The sequence below is a fragment of the Salmo trutta genome, chromosome 13 (assembly GCF_901001165.1).
Source record: "Salmo trutta chromosome 13, fSalTru1.1, whole genome shotgun sequence".
Lineage (NCBI taxonomy): Eukaryota > Metazoa > Chordata > Actinopteri > Salmoniformes > Salmonidae > Salmo > Salmo trutta.
Window position 1 is genome coordinate 10,183,401 of NC_042969.1, and position 19,695 is coordinate 10,203,095.

Genomic DNA, 19,695 nt, shown 5'->3' on the forward strand with positions numbered 1-19,695 from the left:
AAAACAGTGCCCTCCATAGGATTATTTTGGCAATGCTGATCAAGATATTTTAATCTGGGCATGTATAGGCAGTTGAAAGCTTACCAGTATGTGCTGCATATTATCACAATATCGAATGTAATGTATGTAGGAAACTGCTGTTCCTGGCAACAGTATAGTAACAGTATTAAGATTGTATTGACTAAAACTAATGTTCAAATATTGTCTCGAAGTAGTGTATAACGTATATACATATATGTTCCATTGAAAATAAATGAAACATCTCATCTAAAACCATGCTGTACAAATCCTATAATTTCCCCCCTGCGTGTACCTAAAACGTGTCCTTTTCCATGTATCCCTACAGTTACAGTTTGACTGGAGGCAATGGTCAGTTCTCCATCAACCCAGCCACAGGCCAGATCATCACCAGCTCCCTACTGGACCGGGAGGCCAGAGCCAACTACCAGCTCCTAGTTGTGGCCACAGACGGAGGGCAGCCCCTGGGCATGTCCAGCTCTGCCACTGTGTCGGTGGTGGTGGCAGACATCAATGACAACCCTCCCCACTTCCACCACCACCCCTACGTCACACACATCCCTGCCTTCATCTCAGCAGGTGGGTTCAGATTGTATTCATTCATATTCATTTCAAATATTCATGCACTTACTTAATGATGCTAATTATGCTCGTATAATATGTGATTATATAACTAAAGTGTATATACAGTATTTATTTTTCTTCCTATGAAATTATTACTTTTGCGGAGAATATTGATGATATCGTATATATCTGCTGTAAAAGTTGTTCTGAAGCATTTGGTCTCATTTTGTATTTTTCAGGCAACTTGGTATTCGCTGTGACAGTGACGGATGAGGACGCGGGACCCAATGCTCAGCTCCACTACTCTCTAACCGGCCGCAACTCTGACAAGTTCAAGATTGACCCCTTAAGAGGAGCCATCACAGCCAATGAGAGGTTGACAGGCAGCTCGGAGGTTACCCTCACTGTCCGAGTGAAAGACGGCGGAACCAATCCCAAAACAGACTTGACCACCGTGACCGTCCGGTTTGTGACTGGGGGAGACTTCCCTGTCATCAAGCTGAAGGATACTACTTTCACATTTCCAGAGAGCCAACCCACAAACACGATCATTACCATAGTGACCGGGTCCTCAACACGTGGCGGGGCCCTATCATACTACATCGCCAGTGGAAACCTGGATAATGCCTTTCACATCGACCAGTTGACTGGAGAGCTGTCAATCAAACATTCACTGGACTTTGAACACATTCAGAAATATGTGCTCTGGATTGAGGCCAGGGACCAAGGATTCCCCCCATATTCCTCATATGAGAAAGTGGAGATCACAGTGCTGGATGTAAACGACAACCACCCCGTATTTGACAGGGAACCATTACATGCAGAGATACTGGAGAACCTGTCCCCTCAGCGGGTGCTCATTGTGTCTGCTGTGGATCAGGACAGTGGCCTTAACGGCCAGCTGGAATACGCCATTATCGACGGCAACAAGGAGAACAGCTTCAGCGTCAACCGGGCCACTGGTGAATTCCGAACGACCAGGCCTCTTGACAGGGAAAAAGTAGCTCAATATGCCCTTAAAGTGAAGGCCACCGACCGTGGCAACCCTCCCAAAAGCACGGCTGTTAAAGTCCTGATCAACGTGCTAGATGTGAATGATAATGCTCCCAGGTTCTCTAAGATCTTTAGCGCCACAGTGGCCGAAAACGCCCCAGTGGGGTACACTGTCACCAGGGTTACAACCACAGACGAGGACGCAGGTGCTAATGCTATAAGCAAGTATTCAATCACAGACACAAGTCTACCGTTCACTATCAATCCAAGTACAGGAGACATAACAATCAGTAGACCTCTCAATAGAGAAGACACTGACCATTACATTGCCAAAGTCTCTGCCCATGATTCTGGCTGGACAGTTAGCACGGATGTCACAATATTTGTAACAGATGTCAATGATAATGCCCCCCGATTCAGTCGGCCATCTTACTATCTGGACTACCCTGAACTTACAGATGTGGGGTCACTTGTTACTCAGGTGTCTGCAGCAGACCCTGACGAGGGCTTCAATGGCAAAATATTCTATTTCATCAGGTCCCAGTCAGAATACTTCAGAATCAATTCAAGCTCTGGAGAAATCTTTATCAAGCAGCATTTAAAATATAAAAACTCAACTGGCAGCAACATAAACATAAATCGCCATAGTTTCATCGTTACTGCTTCAGACCGTGCGCCAAAGCCATTGATGAGTGAAACTACAGTCATTGTAAACATAGTAGATAGTAATGACAATCCACCCAAGTTTGAATCCTCTAGCTACTTTACACCTGTCACTAAAAGCGTCAAAGTTGGCACCAAACTTATCATGGTCATAGCTCTTGACAAGAAAGATTTTGGCCTCAACTCTGAGGTGGAGTACATAATATCAGGAGGGAACAGCTCTAGCAAGTTCAAACTGGATAAGCAGAGTGGATGGGTCACTGTCGCCGCCTCACTCACCTCAGATATGAACAAGGTGTTCCTCGTGGATATTACAGCCAGAGACAAAGGGAACCCCCCTCTGACTGCTAGAACCACTGTAAAAGTGGCAGTCACTGAGGAGAACCACCACACCCCAGAGTTCTCCCAAAGCCAAGTCACAGCTACCATACCGGAGAGCCTTGCTGTGGGGACAGCCATCAGGACTCTCTCTGCCAGGGACAAGGACAAAGAGATGAACGGGCTCATTGCATACAACATCACTTGGGGCAATGACAAGGGCTTATTTGCCGTGAACAGTAAAACAGGAATCCTGTCTCTGGCCAATCATCTGGACTTTGAGGAAAGGCAAAGATATGAGCTCAGAGTGACAGCCACCGACGGGGGATGGATCGCAAAGACCAGTTACGTCATGGTTACAATCCATGTGACCGATGTGAACGATAACCCACCTATATTTGAACCTGATGAGTATTTCCCTGTGGTACAGGAGAACGTTCCCAGTGGCACCACAGTGGTGAAAATGAATGCCACAGACAGAGATTCTGGGCCCAATGCCGTCATGGCTTACGTGATCCAGTCTTCAGACAGTGACCTCTTTGTAATTGATCCAAACACAGGCGTAATCACCACCCAGGGTTTCCTGGATTATGAGGCCAAGCAGGTCTACCACTTAACAGTGAAGGCCTTCAATGTCCCAGACGAGGAGCGCTGCAGCTTCGCCAACGTCAACATTCAGCTCAAGGGGGCCAATGAATACGTTCCCCGCTTTGTCTCCAAGCAGTATTACTTTGAAGTCTCTGAAGCAGCTCCAAGAGGCACAGTGGTGGGAGAGGTGTTCGCCAGTGACCGCGACCAAGGACATGACGGAGTGGTTTACTACCTGATTTTTGGGAAGAGCAGAAGAAAGGGCTTCAGCATCAACAGGAAAACAGGCCAGATCTACGTCACAGGTCCCCTTGATCGTGAGAAAGAGGAGAAGATCTCCCTCAAAGTCCTGGCGAAGAACGCGGGAAGCATCCGTGGGGCGGATATCGACGAGGTCTTTGTGAACATCACGATCCTGGATGCCAATGATCCTCCTGTTTTCAGCCAGGAACTGTATGATGTTCAGATCAGTGAGGGTCTCTCCCCTGGTGGCTTGGTCACCTTCGTTAGTGCCCAAGACTCTGACTCTGTCCCAAGCTGGAGCAGATTCTCTTACTCCATAGCCTCAGATTTCAAGAAAAATGTCTTCAACATCAACCCCCAGACTGGCCAAGTGTCTGTTGCAGCTGAGCTCGACAGAGAAACCACTCCTCTGTTCAGCCTGACTCTGCTAGCTGTGGACTCTGGCTCACCCTCCGCAACTGGAAGTGCAACCCTGATCGTGAATCTGGAAGACATTAATGATAACGGTCCTACTCTGATGACGGTGAATGCAGAGGTCATGGAGAACCAGCGAGCCGGGACAGACGTTGCAACTCTTACCTCAACCGACCCAGACCTTTCACCGAATCAAGGTCCGTTCTCATACAGTCTGCTCAGCGCTGGCTCAGCCAGCAACTACTTCAGCCTCAGCCCCGCTGGAGTGCTGACCACCAGTCGAGAGATCGACAGAGAGCAGATCAGTGACTTTTACCTCTCGGTGGTGATCAAGGACTCCGGCATCCCTCAGATGTCCTCCACTGGAACGGTCCACATAAAAGTCAATGATCAGAATGATAACCCGTCAGAGCCGCGCTCAGTGGAGATCTATGTCCACTATTTTGGAAACATGTTCCCCGGAGGGTCCCTTGGGGTTGTGAAGCCCCAAGACCCAGACATCCAGGACAGCTTCCACTGCTCCTTGACCCCTCCTTCATCCAGTCTGTTCACCATCCCAACAGGCACCTGTGACCTCAACTCCAAGGCCCGCTCAACAGACGGAACATTCGAATTAGCTGTCCGGAGTAGTGATGGTGTCCATGGCTCTGTCAGCAGTAACGTCCGTGTCTTCTTCATGGGGTTCACCAACGCCACTGTGGACAACAGTATCCTGATTCGCCTCCGCACCCAGGGGGTCACCACCTTCCTCACCAATCACTACCTCAGCTTTGTCCGCATCGCAAACTCGCAGCTGGCGGGGCTAGGCACTGGAGTACAGCTGTATGGTGCGTTTGAACTCAACAACCAGACTTTCCTGATGGCTGCCATAAAGCGCAGCCATGGACAGTATGTCAACCCCAGTGGAGTGGCCACCTTCTTTCAGAGCATCAAAGAAGTTTTGCACAGGCAGAGCGGGGTACAGGTAGACTCAGTGGATCATGACCCCTGCACACGTAACCCATGTCAGAACGGGGGCAGCTGCAAGAAGCGCCTTAGCGTTGGGCCAGATATGAAGACAGAGGAGAGTGTCCCGGTGATCCTTGTCACAAACCACCCCCTCCAGCCATACGCTTGCAGTTGCAGACCAGGGTATGCAGGGGCGTTGTGCGAGACGGATATAGATGAGTGCCTGCCGTCCCCGTGCCACAACAGTGGGTCCTGCCACAACCTGGTGGGGGGATTCTCCTGCACCTGCCCCGAGGGATTCACGGGCATGGCCTGCGAGAGGGACGTAAACGAATGCCTCTCCAACCCCTGCAAGAACGGGGCGCTCTGCCAGAACTACCCCGGTGGCTTCAACTGCCTCTGCAAATCCGGCTTTGCAGGTACCGTACAACGCCTTAGGAGTCATTTGGATTTTATGAGCAACACAACCACAGATGTTCAGCTAGGCTCAAGTATACACACACTGCACATGAATCCTGCTTGTCCAAGTAAAATATTTGCCTCCAAACGATTGCAAGAGGTGTTGTAACCCTAGCATACAGGCCTGACTGCCAAACATTTTTGGGTTTTACGATTACTAGTTGGGGGGTATCAGCTTTGATGCATATCATCTTGTCATGTTTACTTTAATAAAAAGGATGATGCGAAATTGAACCCAGTAAGGGCCTTAGTCTCATATAGTCTCATATTCCTCTGCATGTCTTTCTTTCTACAGTACTGCATATTTGAGATGTTTAAGGTTCTGCCTATCTTTCTGTTGGTCAAGCATTTAGAGGTTTAATATGTATTGAAGATTGCTCTCCCTAATTTCGAAAAGTGAATTAAATAGTACTAGCCACTGTGTAAATCACTCCCTCCCTGCTTGAATGTAATGCTAAGTTGATGATATGATAAATAACGTAACATTACTCTTAGTGAAGGGAGTGCACATGGAGAAGCAAAACGAGAACAGTAGTTTGAATCATGTCTGTTTGGTCAGCTGCTGGCTGTAGTTGCTGAAAGACATTTCCAATGATCAACAGCAGATGTTTTGCCTTTTTTACTATGACCTTAACAAATGACCACAAACCTTTGCGTTTCATCAAGACAAATGGCCCTCTTGAAGAATTGCACATATTGACTTACAGTAGTTTGCATGCCCTCACATTGAACTCCACACTTCCTGTTTTCCCTGCCTGGTTGTGGTGAAAGAATTTATCTCCTTTAAGCTGTTTGTCTCATGTTGCAGGAGTCAGTACCTAAAAATACATGACGCTGCAAGTCATTGTCAGTCTCGCCCCTTGCATACCTTGTTCTGTCTGTGTCTATTAATACTTTTTCTCCTTAAGTCATCATATTTTCATCATGTCTCTTGGCCTCAGAGATCCAATAAAGAGGCTATAGTTGTACAATCTATATATAATCTCCCAATTTATGTACTTTTTCACTCATGTAAGTTTCAAATAAATTCTCCTAAGTTTACAATAGCATAGACCCCCCTGTGATTTTAAGTTCCCCCCCCCCCCCCCCCCCCCACACATTTTCCTTTGTCATCCCCACCTCGTTCATTTGAATTTGTGTTGTTTTGTGAACCCAGGCAAAACGTGTGATTCCATCATCAATCACTGTGAGTGTAACCCATGTTTTAATGGTGGTTCCTGCCAGAACAGAGTGGATGGATATTACTGTCATTGTCCATTTGGTGAGTATTAACTTAGGGGCAACCGCTAGATGATAGTTTTCAATCTGGATTTGCAAAAATAACTGTTGCTATCCCCATTGTCATTTATTGTATGTCTCCATGTCACATTTATTCACATGTTGTTTAACTGCTTCTCTCTTCTTAGCATGATTAGGGTTAGCCTATGATGACAGATGGCAACAGATTCCCAGCTATGTGCTGATTTAGTAGATGCAGTATGGTGAATTATTCATGACTTCCCTGTTTGATTTGTATTCATTCCTTTCGTCCTCAGGGGTCTTTGGAAAACACTGTGAACTCAACAGCTACGGCTTTGAGGAGCTGTCCTACATGGAGTTTCCTAGCCTGGATCCCAACAATAACTACATCTACATCAAGTTTGCCACACTGAAGAGCAACGCTCTCCTCATGTACAACCATGACAACCAGACCGGAGACAAGGCGGAATTCTTGGCTCTGGAGATCTTTGAGGGACAGATGCGCTTCTCGTTTAACTTGGGTAGCGGGACCTATAAACTAATGACCATGATAAAGGTTGCAGATGGACAGTTCCACACGGTTATTGCAAGGAGAGCCGGAATGGTGAGAGTCATTTCTATGTTATATATGGCTTTACCAAGCTGTCTTTATTTGTTTTGCACCATAAACGGTTGGAAAATATATTTTATTGTACGTTTGAATGGTTTGATGGGACCTTAATTGCAAAAATATAGAGGGAAAATCCTAAAGCCACCACATGTACATAGAAGATTAGTTTATGATTCAATAGCAGTTGTCACCTCCTGGGTTTTTATAGCCGAGAGCAGCGTCCACATTTGGCCTCATCGTCTTTTTTGCACCATAAGATGATAATTAAACTGCCCACACATTGGGAGTTCTGTATAGGGTTTTCATAGTTTGTAATTATATTTGATTGCTTGTTGTGATTTACAATATGACCTCCAAAATAGCGTCAGACACTGAAATTCCTTGTATTTGAATCTAGTAATTTCTCTGCCAGTTTTTCAATGGCGGGGAGAAAAAAATCAGCAGCCTGTCCAAAGTTTTATTATGTAAGTCTCCTGCTGGACATCAGATCTGTCATTTCTCACCCTGCACTGGGATTTCATAGGAAACTGGTCAAATCGTTAAATTGTCAGCTTTGAGATGTGCAGAGGGACAGAATGGAACGGTACACAACATGCATTGAGAAATGCGACGCTGCCCTTACTGCACTGCAAATATTACGTGTGGGTTGAGGAATTACCATGTTGAGGCTCTTAGCCGAGCTAGACGAACGGAAGCAGAGCGGGCATGTGTCGTGCCTGAAGTTCCAAGTCCCTGAGGCGGTGTAAAGCGAACCTGATCACTGTGTTTGGAGAAGGTGATGTGGGTCATTGAGGTTGGCCCGTGAAGGCCTTTTTTTCAGATCCTCCACTTTTGGATTCTGAGCAGATGAAAACCAGACACCATTCATAGTAATGTATGACGCACCGAGAGTCAAGGACACTTTTGTTTATATGAGAAGCATATTTTAGATCACCCTACTGAAATCGGCACCCCAACAAGCATTATTTCAATTGTTTATACTCTGTTATTATAGCTTTATTATTACAGCAAGTTAAGAACACTAAGTTAAGAACACTAATGTAGTTTACATTTGTAATACAGTCCTGTCTCAATTTAACTGCAATTCTTCTCAAGGCTATGTTTGCCTTATTTCTGTTTGTCTTGTCATGAATGAGAGTGGTTTTAGGCCGCACATACATAATTTACAGCTGGTTTACACCCTTTAGCATCTACATTCTGTTGTTTTCATCCTCAACAAGTGTTGAACTTGACCTTCGCACACAAATAATCCAACAATCGTGTGTTTCTGTAGACAATAGCATGTTTCTGTAGTGCTCCAACAGCAGCCGTCTTTCTGGATTTGTCATCTAGAAGGTTGGTCATGAGAAAATGATGCTGTCCAGTGACAACACTGATTTCGTTTACCCTGTTTCGTTTACCTTGTTCCAAGATAACCAAACAAAAACAATGCTCCTGTTTTTTTTTTTTTTTTCCAAAGGGTATTTCCTTGAGAAAAACCCTTCGCCGGTCGGGTGAGACACTTGACAGTGTGTGTACGCTGCGGTTTGGCTGCAGGGACTTTGATCTGAGAGAAAGGCATTAATAAAATGCCCATCTGGCTCTGACGTGTAGGCCTAAACCTTCAACAATAGCGACAAAGCCCAGAGACAAATGACTCTTGTTTCCCTTGTTGCTTTTTTTGCTTCGTAAAACGTTTCTGTGTTAGCAATTACCTCAGGAGACCGAGAAGGGGAGGGGTCACGCTCTCCGCCATCGCTTGGATGATTTGTGCTCACGCTCCAAGCAGGCCGCTCCGTGTTTACCTAAGATCCTGGTGTAGGTGGAGCATGCTGTCATGGTTTTTCAACACGTTCACGCACTTTCCATTTCTCTTGCCACCTCTTTTTTTCACATCAGTCAAGCTTCAGAGACCACATAGGGAAAGGGAAAGTAGAACAACTATTAGCGTTGGCTAAGGGTGAAAGTCATATCTCAGATTAATATTTAGGCCTACTGTATCTCCCATCTTCATAATGATGGTTTCAAATACCGTATGCTACCAAACAACATTGATTGTGATGTACAAAATCAGTCATGTAGTTGTATTTACTGTTATCTGTAAACTGGTATGCTCATCTGACTAAGATATGACGGTCTGAGCTGGTACAACTATCAGGAAGGCACAACGTGTGTGGTGATTTGTTGTGTGCTATTATATGTACTCTACAGTCCAAGGAGAATAACGTGTGTGTCTCTGCTCCCCTCGTCATGCAGGCTGCGTCCCTGACAGTCGACCTGTGTGGAGACGATCAGGAGCCAGGCTACTGTGCTGTGAGCAACGTGGCTGTGCATACTGACTGGTAAGAACACATAAAGTAGAGCTTAGCACACAGTCCACCCTGGCAGAGAATTTGGGTATAGGGGGAAGTATTTATTTCCATATGCAAATTTCCGTTGTATACTGTATCTATAGTAATGAGCGAGGAAAAACAGAATTCCATTTGAAGCTGTTTACTTTCAGAGTGGCTTACCACCTTCAATGTATACAACTATCATCATTAGTCACTATCTAAACAATGCAGCAATATCTCATATCTCTGCAAAGAATGGAACAATCTGTGGGCACATCCATCACCTTGACTGTTCTCCATGAACCCTTGTATATCCACCTAGCCTAGTGTAAATCATAGTGTATGTAAACACATACATGGACATCACATGTACCGTTTAGCATTGTGAGAGGCCCAGAGTGAAAAGCCGTCTGGACCCATGGGGGGGGGGGGGGGGGCTGTGAGCAAGACTCTGAGCGAGCGATCTGGCAGATGAGGAATGGTCCGGGAGGGTCCAGTTTATTTTGCGGAGAGTCCGAGGCCCCGTGGGACCATGTCATTGTGAGAGGTGCTGACCTCCAGCGGCTTCTCCTTCTCCTCCTCGCAGGATCCTGGACGTTGGGCCCAACAGGCTCTCGGTGGGAGGCGTCAGGTCAATAGAGCCCGTCCTTCACCGCCGCGGCCAGGTTGCCACCCACGACTTTGTGGGCTGCATCATGGAGTTTGCCGTCAACGGCCGCCCGCTGGAGCCCAGTCAGGCCCTGGTATCTCATGACATCCTTGACAGGTCTGGTTCCCTCCCTCCCTCCTTCTCTTCTTCTTTTCAGTCTTTCCCTACACCCCCTCCATCCCTCTCAATCCCCCTAAAACCCCAAACTCTCCCAGCAGGATATCTGGTCATTCTCTGAAGCTCTCAACCCTCAAGAACAGCTGAAGAGCCATCTTTGATATAAATAGCAGATGTACAGTTTTTTGGAATAGTAATCGTAGAATGGAAATTCTTTTAGTTGGTTGTGAATAGTGGCGAGGACAGATCTTTTAATATGCTAATTCCCTGGATCTTTTATGGTTTTTGTATTGCGGGAATCTCATCTGCCGTGTCCTATTGAGGGCCGGCTGTCCACCAGGGGGGCTGACTTGTGTGTGCCTGTCTGACTGTCTGTTTGTCTGTAGATGTCCCAGACTGGAGGGAGCCTGCACAGCCAACCCCTGCAGACATGGGGGCACCTGTATTGACTACTGGTCTTGGCAGCAGTGCAAATGCATGGAGGGCTTCACCGGCAAATACTGCGAGAAATGTAAGAATAATTTGGAGAGGAATTTTGTCATACACTTCTTCTGAATTTGACCATCACTCAGAAGGCAGATGGTATCATTTCCTTTGACTTACACAGAATTGTGCTTTTCATTCTTTCATAGACATCACGGCTGACACGGCTCTCTCACTGGACGGGACTGGACGCCTTGACTACGCCATGCGCCAGAGCCCCAAACGGGACATCCTGCTGCGCCAGAGCCTCATGGGCTTGACCTCTGACCTCTCTGGGCCCAGCAGCCTCAAGGTTAAGTTCCGCACCCGCAGCAAGAGTGGCACTCTGCTCCATGTCCAGGAGAGCAGCAACTACACCACCATCAAGGTAAAGGACGTCTCCACGGAGCGAAACCCTTGCGGGTAACAAGCCACACACAGTACAAATACTGTATGCATGCAGAGACGCGCTTCTAGTGTTAATGTGTTTGTCTGTTTGCTGTTCCCAAACCATTCTGAGGTTTCTATACTTAGATTTGTCACGCACACACGTTCGTTTGTGTCTGTTTCTCCATCTGCCACTCGGTCCACACTTAAACATGTCACACGTATGCACAATCCTCCCTTTTAACCCCCACCGCCTGAGTCAAAGCTATAAGGGGATCTGTGTCTTTATCACCTCCTCTCATTACCCTTACATATACACTCCATACGCGCCTTCATTCTGCTGATATAGAGTTCAAGGCTTTGACTGATCTGGGGCAGCTGTCCGAGGGCCCAAGCTCTCATTCATCCTTTTCCATTTTTCCCGCAGTCCGTTTCCTTTCCTCTAGGACACACCGGGTCTCTCTGGTTGTGTTTTCCGGTGCAGTGCGTGCCCCCAGAATCCCCCCTACCATTACTACTATATGGCCCAAAGAACAATATTGAATGTACTGCTTGACCCCCACCCCCCCAAAAAATATATATGCGTAGGGTATAAATAACGTGATGTAAAAGAGATACGTTAAATTGGTTCTCCAGATCTCGTTTCCTGTGTTTTTGGCTCGTGTGATTCCTTTTCCGTTTCCAGATTTCGTCGAGGGCCTTTAAAATCAATTCTTCCTGAAGCTACATACCATTGCTGATGTTTTGTTTCTTTGAAGGGGAGGCAAAAGAGTTTACTTTTCCACTTTAGGCTGAAATATATGAGATTACCATATACAATGCCTGGCACACTGTCATTTTGATTAATTACTTCTATATGATTAACTCTGTTGCATATGGACATAGTTTAAGCATATTGAAGGTAATACTAGGAACGTTCCTGCATACCTAACATGATCATAATAATAGCTGGTTTACTGGTATTTGGCATATGCAACCTTTACCTCTGCACTGCAACAGTCGTTGTTGTAAAGGAAAATGTGTTTTCAGTCAACTGAACTGGTATAATAACGGTACTGTAAATAAATAGATTATTAGTATTACAAAACAAGAACAGCTCTCCAACTGAAACAAAACAGCAACAACATCTCTGAGTGGAGAATTATCTGAGCATATAATCATATCATCATGCTTATCACATTTCTCCACTCTTTCCTTCTCAACAAACATGTACAATACAGTATCAGTCTGTCTGCCGGCCTGCATTCCTGTCTGTCTGTGTCCATCCATCTGTCCAATCCATCCGTCTGTCCACGTCTGCCTATCTGTCCATCCATCTAACTCAGTCTCTGTCTCTCTCCCCCCCCCCCAGCTGAAAAACGGCAATGTCCACTACATATCTGATGCAGGTGTGGGGGGTAAGGTGGAGAGGACCCTGGGAGAGATGGTCCTATCAGACGGCCAGTGGCACATCCTGCAGGTCTTCAAGAACGGCTCTGTCACCTCCCTCCACGTGGACGGGGCACTCCTCAAGCTCATCCAGCACCCCACACAGGACTTCGGAGGTCTCAACGTACTGACAATGTCCCTCGGTGGAGTCCCCTCCGGGCCCACCCAGCATAAAATTGCATCAGGTGAGGTGGTGATGTGTGAAGTTGCTGTTATTGTCATACAGTATGTGAATGGTAGATACCTTTTTCAATGAATATAAGGTTGAATCAGACCATATTAGGTGATGTTGCAGTCCTGCTCTCTAGGGGTAGTGTAAATTGTGTTTTTATTTGACATTGGACGAATTGTAGAAGAGAGTTAATGTTGCTCTCGTTTACAGATCATTTCTAGACAATAGCTAATGTGAAAGTAGTTTGATTAGGTGGGGAGTCCCGCCTTTGATGCTTTCATGTTTTCATCTTATTGCCATGGAATCTTGTGTTGGATTAGATCTAAATCAGATCAGATGTCACATATTAAATGTTTTCTGACTTAAAAATAGTTTGGATAGGGTGAACGAGAGGGCTTCCAGAGGGAAGGGATACCTCACTGTAAATGTCAGACTTTTAATGGAAAGCAAATTACTTAATACTATGGACTGATATGGTAAAACAAAAAAGCAATTTTAATGATTTGTTGGCCTCTTTCACACAATAAGGTACGGATATACTTCAAAATAAACGCACATGCCTGTGGCAGGCTGTCTTGCCTAGCACAAAGGTTATCTGGTCCCGGTTTCTTGGGGCCACACCTACACCAAGTAGGAACTGACCCTCGCTTAATATGCATGTAGAAGCATTTGTGGTCTGGTGTGCATTTAACTAGTAAGGATCTAATGAATAGAACAAAATGGGATAAATTCAATAAACATGTGTTTACATCTGTGAGGGAACTTTGTGAAGCAAAATGAAAGCGAAGGTTTGAATTAGTCACCAAAACATTTCTTCCAGATGGATGTCTTGAAGCGATACGAGGTCTGAAGATTGTCTGGCATCCACCTATGTTTTTGAAAATAATTACATTGGCTTCTCTCAGAGTTGCCAACGATTTATTTACGCGTTTGAGAATGTGATTTGTCGAGGTGTTTTCCATGAGGACATTTCATTGAGATTTTGGCCGATGCTTTACCAATTTGCCGACTAAACAAAATTCCTCCAGTTCTGATTATAGCTTTCAGTTCCTGTTATTTACAAGTTGGCTATCCCAGCCACTTGGCACATTCTGAAAAACGCTCAAACTTAATTCGGAAATTATCACTGTGTTGTCTTAATAGCCATCCAGGAGTGCTTCCTGTTATTTGAACACCTCTTCCTCTCCCTATTCTTCCCACAGGCTTCGACGGCTGCCTGGCCTATGTGAAGTACAATGGGGAAAATCTTCCCTTCAGCGGAGATCACAGCACTGTCACCATCTCCAAGACCAGCCCAGCCGTCAAGATCGGCTGCAGAGGGCCCAACCTGTGTGAGAGCAGCCCATGCTGGGACGGTCTGATGTGCGTCAACCAGTGGTACACCTACCAGTGCCTCCCTCCCGGCGAATGCGCCTCGAACCCCTGCCAGAACCGAGGGAGCTGCGTCCCTGGCCCCCACTCTAGTTACACCTGCGTCTGCTCTGAATTCTACACTGGCAAGACCTGCGAGACCCTGGTGGCGTGCCTGGGGGTTCAGTGCCCTCAGGGCACACTCTGCAAGACAGCCAACAACGGCGGCTTCATCTGCAGCCCGAGCCCCACGGCCAAGGAGCTGACCTTGCCCATCTGGGCGGTACCGGCCATTGTGGGCAGCTGTGCCACAGCCCTGGCCCTGGTGGTGCTCAGTCTGATCCTCTGCAACCACTGCAAGGGCCGCAACAAGACCAACGTGCCAAAGGAGGAGAAGCAGCCCAAGGAGAAGAAGAAGAAGAAGAAGAAGAAGAAAGGGAGCGAGAACGTGGCGTTTGATGACCCAGATAACATCCCGCCGTATGGCGACGACATGACGGTGAGGAAGCAGCCTGAGGGGAACCCCAAACCAGACATCATCGAGAGGGAGAACCCCTACCTGATCTACGATGAGACAGACATCCCCCACAACAACGAGACCATCCCCAGCGCCCCGTGTGCCCCCTGCCAGATGCCTGAGGCAGACATCGAGCACTATGACATAGACAACGCCAGCAGCATCGCCCCGTCCGACGCCGACATCATCCAGCATTACAAGCAGTTCCGCAGCCACACGCCCAAGTTCTCCATCCAGAGACACAGCCCTCTGGGCTTCGCCAGACAGTCTCCCCTGCCCTTGGGGGCCACCAGCTACACCTACCAGCCTCAGTACAGCCAGGCCCTGAGGTCCACCCCTCTCAGCCACTCAGCCTGCCCCACACCCAACCCCCTCTCCAGGCACAGCCCGGCCCCCTTCACCAAGCCCTCGTCCTTCTACCGCAACACCCCCACTAGGGAGCTGAACCTGGCCCGTCGGGATGGAAGCCCCCTGGACCTGCACCACAACGAGATGGGCCAGCCGGGCGCCATGTTCAACTACGCCACCCGGCTGGGCCGCCGCAGCAAGAGCCCCCAGACCATGGCGGGCCACGGCTCCCGGCCGAGCAGCCGGCTCAAGCAGCCCATTGAGCAGATCCCTCTGGAGACGGGGCCCCCTGTGGGGCTGTCCATCGAGGAGGTGGAGCGGCTCAACACGCCGCGGCCCCGCAACCCCAGCATCTGCAGCGCCGACCACGGCCGCTCCTCATCCGAGGAGGAATGCCGCAGGCCCATGTCACGGGTCCGCAACCCGGCCGATGGCATCCCTGCCCCCCCGGAGTCATCATCTGAGAGTGACTCGCACGACTCCTTCACCTGCTCAGAGATGGAGTACGACCGGGAGAAGCCCGTGGCATACAGCTCCAGGGTGCCCAAGCTGTCGCAGGTCAACGAGTCGGACGCCGACGACGAGGACTACGGTGGGCGGCTCAAGCAGAGGCGTTACTCCAGCCGGTGGGCCGAGGGCGGGCCCGCTGCACAGGCGCCAATGACGGACCATTACACTTTGCCCCATAAACTGGGCCAGCAAGCCGGGGGCTTCAACTGGGACAACCTGTTGAACTGGGGCCCCGGCTTCGGCCATTACGTGGATGTGTTCAAGGACCTGGCCCTGCTGCCGGAGAACGCAGCTGCAAAAGAGATGGACATTGAGATGAACAGTGGGGACGGGTCAGTGACCATTCTGAATGAAGGGGAGGCCGAGCAATATGTATGAGACTATTTATTACAATCCCCGTACAATATGGTATGTTCTCTGAAAGGCAAACGAAGACAATGTATATAAGAAGCAGAGAACATTGGACTAGCAGTCTCCATTAATGTCTTTGTGCAGTAAGGCAGAAAGGGACACCTGTAATATTACTTCGAACGGAGTTAAAACCTCTTGGAAGAGTTTACCAGTCCTTTCCAGACCTCATACTGTAACTGTACAATCATTCATCTCTTTAAGGCGTCATTATGCGAAATACATTAACACCAAATGGTTGGAACAAAGAGCCTGTGTCTGAATCCAATTTAGGAACTGCAAAGCTCCATTTTATCTTAATCAAAATGTAGCTGGTCTGTATTACCAATAATGCCACTCCTTTGCAAAACTTCTGTTACATTCACTTGTGAGAGATAAGAGGAGCGATAATGTTGAAACACTTTGCAGGAGAAATTCCAAAGGCCATAGCAATAGTAACCCCAGCCTGTCTTTTTTTGTCCCGATTCTCATTTTTAAAAGGAAGCATGTGTGTTTTGATCCTACTGCACCTGTAAGCATCAAGATACAGCCGTGGTGTGAAAATGAGCACACCACTTTGTTCGCACGGTAATCGAGGCCTGCCAATGTTATGACACGAGCACGGTAACCACTTTCTCTGGCTGTATGTGCTCACAGATGACTGGCGAAGCACTCCAAGAGCTAGGATTAATCAAGTCCCTGCCTTATCGACATTTGAGGATGGAGAATGGGGAGGATACTGTTGGTTCTGTTGGCGGGGGGTGGGAAGGGAAGGTTCTGGGGTGAATAGTCTGGGTCACAATCCTCCGAGCTGGAGTGTTATTCGACCAGCCAAAAGGTTTGGGCAAGGCTAGCTGATCCATCCTATCTTGACGTGAACCCCGCCCTACTAAGACTATGAACTTGTGTACATTTTTTTTATTCATGGGAAATCATGGAAGTTATAGTTGTCAGTGTTTTTGTCCCTTCTTTTTAAATCTATGGTTGGTTTCTACTTTTTGTACTGTTTATTAACTTAAATGACTTAAGCAGTGTTTTATGGATATTTTCACATGCTCAAGTGTATGTTCTTACTTTCAGGGAAAGTAAGATCGAAGACTTGTTTTTTACATTTGTTACGTATGTAACATCAGTATTTTCCACTTTTGATAAAACTATAACATGCTTTGTAAATGTAAAAAGCCAATAACAGAATAAAAAGTATTTATTTAAAAGTCTCTTTCAATACAAAGTGAGCACACCATGCGGTAAGCAATCTCACTGCAATCCTATGGGGCCTGTCTAAAAATAACGCAAACTTAAAATAGGAACCTTTGAGCTCATATAGCAGCTCAATAATGTGGGTGGTAAGGTATTTTATACTCTAAGGACTCTAAGCCTGTTGTGGGCAGAGTTTAAATAAAGCTTGGGCTGAATTGAACAAAACATTTGAAAAGGCCATTGAGGACCTAAATGAAACTGAGCCACGGTGCTGGCAGCCAAGCACAACATCCAGCGGACACTGCGACGCAGGGCCCTGTATTGCTTTCAACAATTATTTACATCTGGCTTATTCAGCAGAACAATTTTTTCGTAGCCTGGTGATCCGGTATGCAACATGCTTATCTTCTCTGTCATCGAGAAAGAGAGAGAGAGAGAGGCCATGAACCAAGCGAGGAGTGACAACCCAAATCTGGTGGATTACTGTGGGCTCCTGGAGAGGTTCTGTCCTGCCGAGACCAATGTTGACGAAGCCTGCTTGGGAATGCTGTACCATGCTGATGCTGAAATAATAATAACACTCATAATGATAATGACTGTAAGTGAAAAAGAACCTTGAGTAAATACAAGAGAAGGTGAATTAAAATGAACCTCACAGCATCTCTCTCTCTTTACTGTTTGTGAGATTGGCATGGCAGGGTATCAAAATGAATAGAGGAGTCAAAGATTGCATAGCGTGCACTCCAACTATATGTGAATTAGAAAGGGAGACAAACCCCTATAGGTGATAGGGAAACAGGGCTGCATAAAGGGAGTCTTGTCCTACTAAATAAAACTAGAGATATGGATAGACACTGTATACTTGTCGTAGAAGGATTTGTTGTAGTTGAAAAGTTGCCAAAATTGTGTTGTTGAATTGTCTTATCGTAATAATTGCCATTAGCTGGTTATGAAATGGAATTGCTACAGTGTATACTGTATATTTCTGAGGAACATAATATATAACACTGGGTAAACACAGTTAATGTTATTTCAATGGAGTCAAATGGACAAACACTCATAGGGCTTTATTCAATCCGTATCGCAGAAGTTCAGCGTTACAGCGTGATTGAAAATTAGGGGTTTATCCAACCCTTAACGGTGACGCGTTACAGATTTCGCGATAGAAATGTGAAGAGCATTTCCGATTGAGATGACAAATGCAGCATTTACTGTGAATGCCGTCTCCGCTAGAACATTGGCTTTAAATTTCAATTGGGCTTTATGGCTGAATTTCCGCGATAAGGATTTAATAGGCAATGTTCCCGCGTTAGCGGAGACCGCGTTCACAGTAAGCGCTATATACGTCGGCTCAATCTGAAATGACCTTTTACATTTCTAACGCGCAATCCGTAGCGCTTCAGAGAAACAGATTTAATAGAGCCCCTAGTCAAGCACAACTTCACATGATCACATTTGTTAGTTTAGCAGTGCAGGGTGACTAAGTTATCAACATTCACTACATGAAGTTATCAACGTGTCAAGTTAAAATTGGAAGAAATTGTTTTCCAAGCGAGTGATAATGACGGAGATGCCAACAAGGCGTTCCTAATGTTCTGTATCTCCCCGTGCCAAAACCCTTTTTGTCTTGACTGAAGGCGCGAAAGGAGCTAGAGGCAATTTCCCATGCAGCTTAGTGGTGAGCGAAACCATTTTTAAAGTCCACAAGTGTCATCGAATGAAACTGCCATTAAAATGGTTTTGATCTACTCTGTTTACTTTGACTTGTCCTCAATGTTTATAAGAGGATGTGGTGTGGCAATATTATTGACTTTCTTAAATCATCCAGTTCGTTCAAAATCCTCCCAGAGCTTGTTTATAAAGATTGATTATTCCTAAGACTCCAGTGTCATGAGGCACGATGACACTATAACAGCTTTCCTTAGGCTTAAATGATGTGGCTTTTAATTAAAAGCATTGTCAGAGGAACATAAGCTTTATTCACTAACAAGACTCAGAGTTGTTGGCTGATCCTAAAATCTATTCTGGGAAGTGGCCTGCCTATCTCGCATGTAGTTAAAGCGCAAGAGGATAATCTACTGACTGGAACGTCATGCGAAGAATTTAGTTCCAAAACGCTATATCCATTCACTTTTCACATTTTTTTTTATTATGAGAAATGATTGCTTATGGGTACCTTTTTTGTTTGTGAAATATATTACTGTTCTCAGATTTTTAATTCATAGATTTGAAATGTGTATTAAAATGGATTTTGTTGCAAAACGCTATATGCTGTATACATTGTTTAGCTGGAATATAATGCTTGTTTCCTGTATACTTTACATACATAACTCATTTTACTGTATTGATTCATTTAAATAAATTATTTTGTTAAAATATCGACGTCACAAATGTATCATTTGTACAGTTCTTTGTTAAAAATGTTACTATTTGTCTGACTATGTCAAACCTATCAGTGCTACATTTTTCTCTGAGAGTGAGGCGTATATATAGCGTTTTGCAACAAAACATTGATTATTTATCTCTTTGAAATTAAATGATCTAGTGATAGGTTTCAAACAAATACATGTCTGTCATTGAACAACCCCATGCCATTATTAGAAAGTGAGAAGGTTATTTAAACAATAAAAGCTCATTTACCAACATTTCTGAAAATGGATATATAGCTTTTTGCAATTAAACTCTTCATTAATGACCAGCTTTTTGAGGCAGGTGTTCATTTATGCTGACAGAATCTTAAGACCTTGATGGATACATGGAGGACAATCGCTGGCTCATTGGTGAAATACTTGCATGTGA

General features: G+C 46.0%; 1 protein-coding gene across 1 annotated transcript in view; it reads left to right on the forward strand.

Annotated features, from left to right (window-relative positions):
- LOC115205155 (protocadherin Fat 4) overlaps positions 1-19,455 on the forward strand; it is a 100,728-nt gene extending 81,273 nt beyond the window's left edge. Inside the window, exons 8-17 of the mRNA XM_029770851.1 lie at positions 347-597; positions 822-5,168; positions 6,365-6,469; positions 6,744-7,051; positions 9,293-9,378; positions 9,956-10,135; positions 10,522-10,646; positions 10,768-10,985; positions 12,336-12,597; positions 13,787-19,455. Coding sequence (XP_029626711.1) covers positions 347-597; positions 822-5,168; positions 6,365-6,469; positions 6,744-7,051; positions 9,293-9,378; positions 9,956-10,135; positions 10,522-10,646; positions 10,768-10,985; positions 12,336-12,597; positions 13,787-15,687 — 7,783 coding nt within the window. The 3' untranslated portion in view covers positions 15,688-19,455. The remainder of the gene's footprint in view (positions 1-346; positions 598-821; positions 5,169-6,364; positions 6,470-6,743; positions 7,052-9,292; positions 9,379-9,955; positions 10,136-10,521; positions 10,647-10,767; positions 10,986-12,335; positions 12,598-13,786) is intronic.
- Positions 19,456-19,695: the final 240 nt, after the last annotated feature.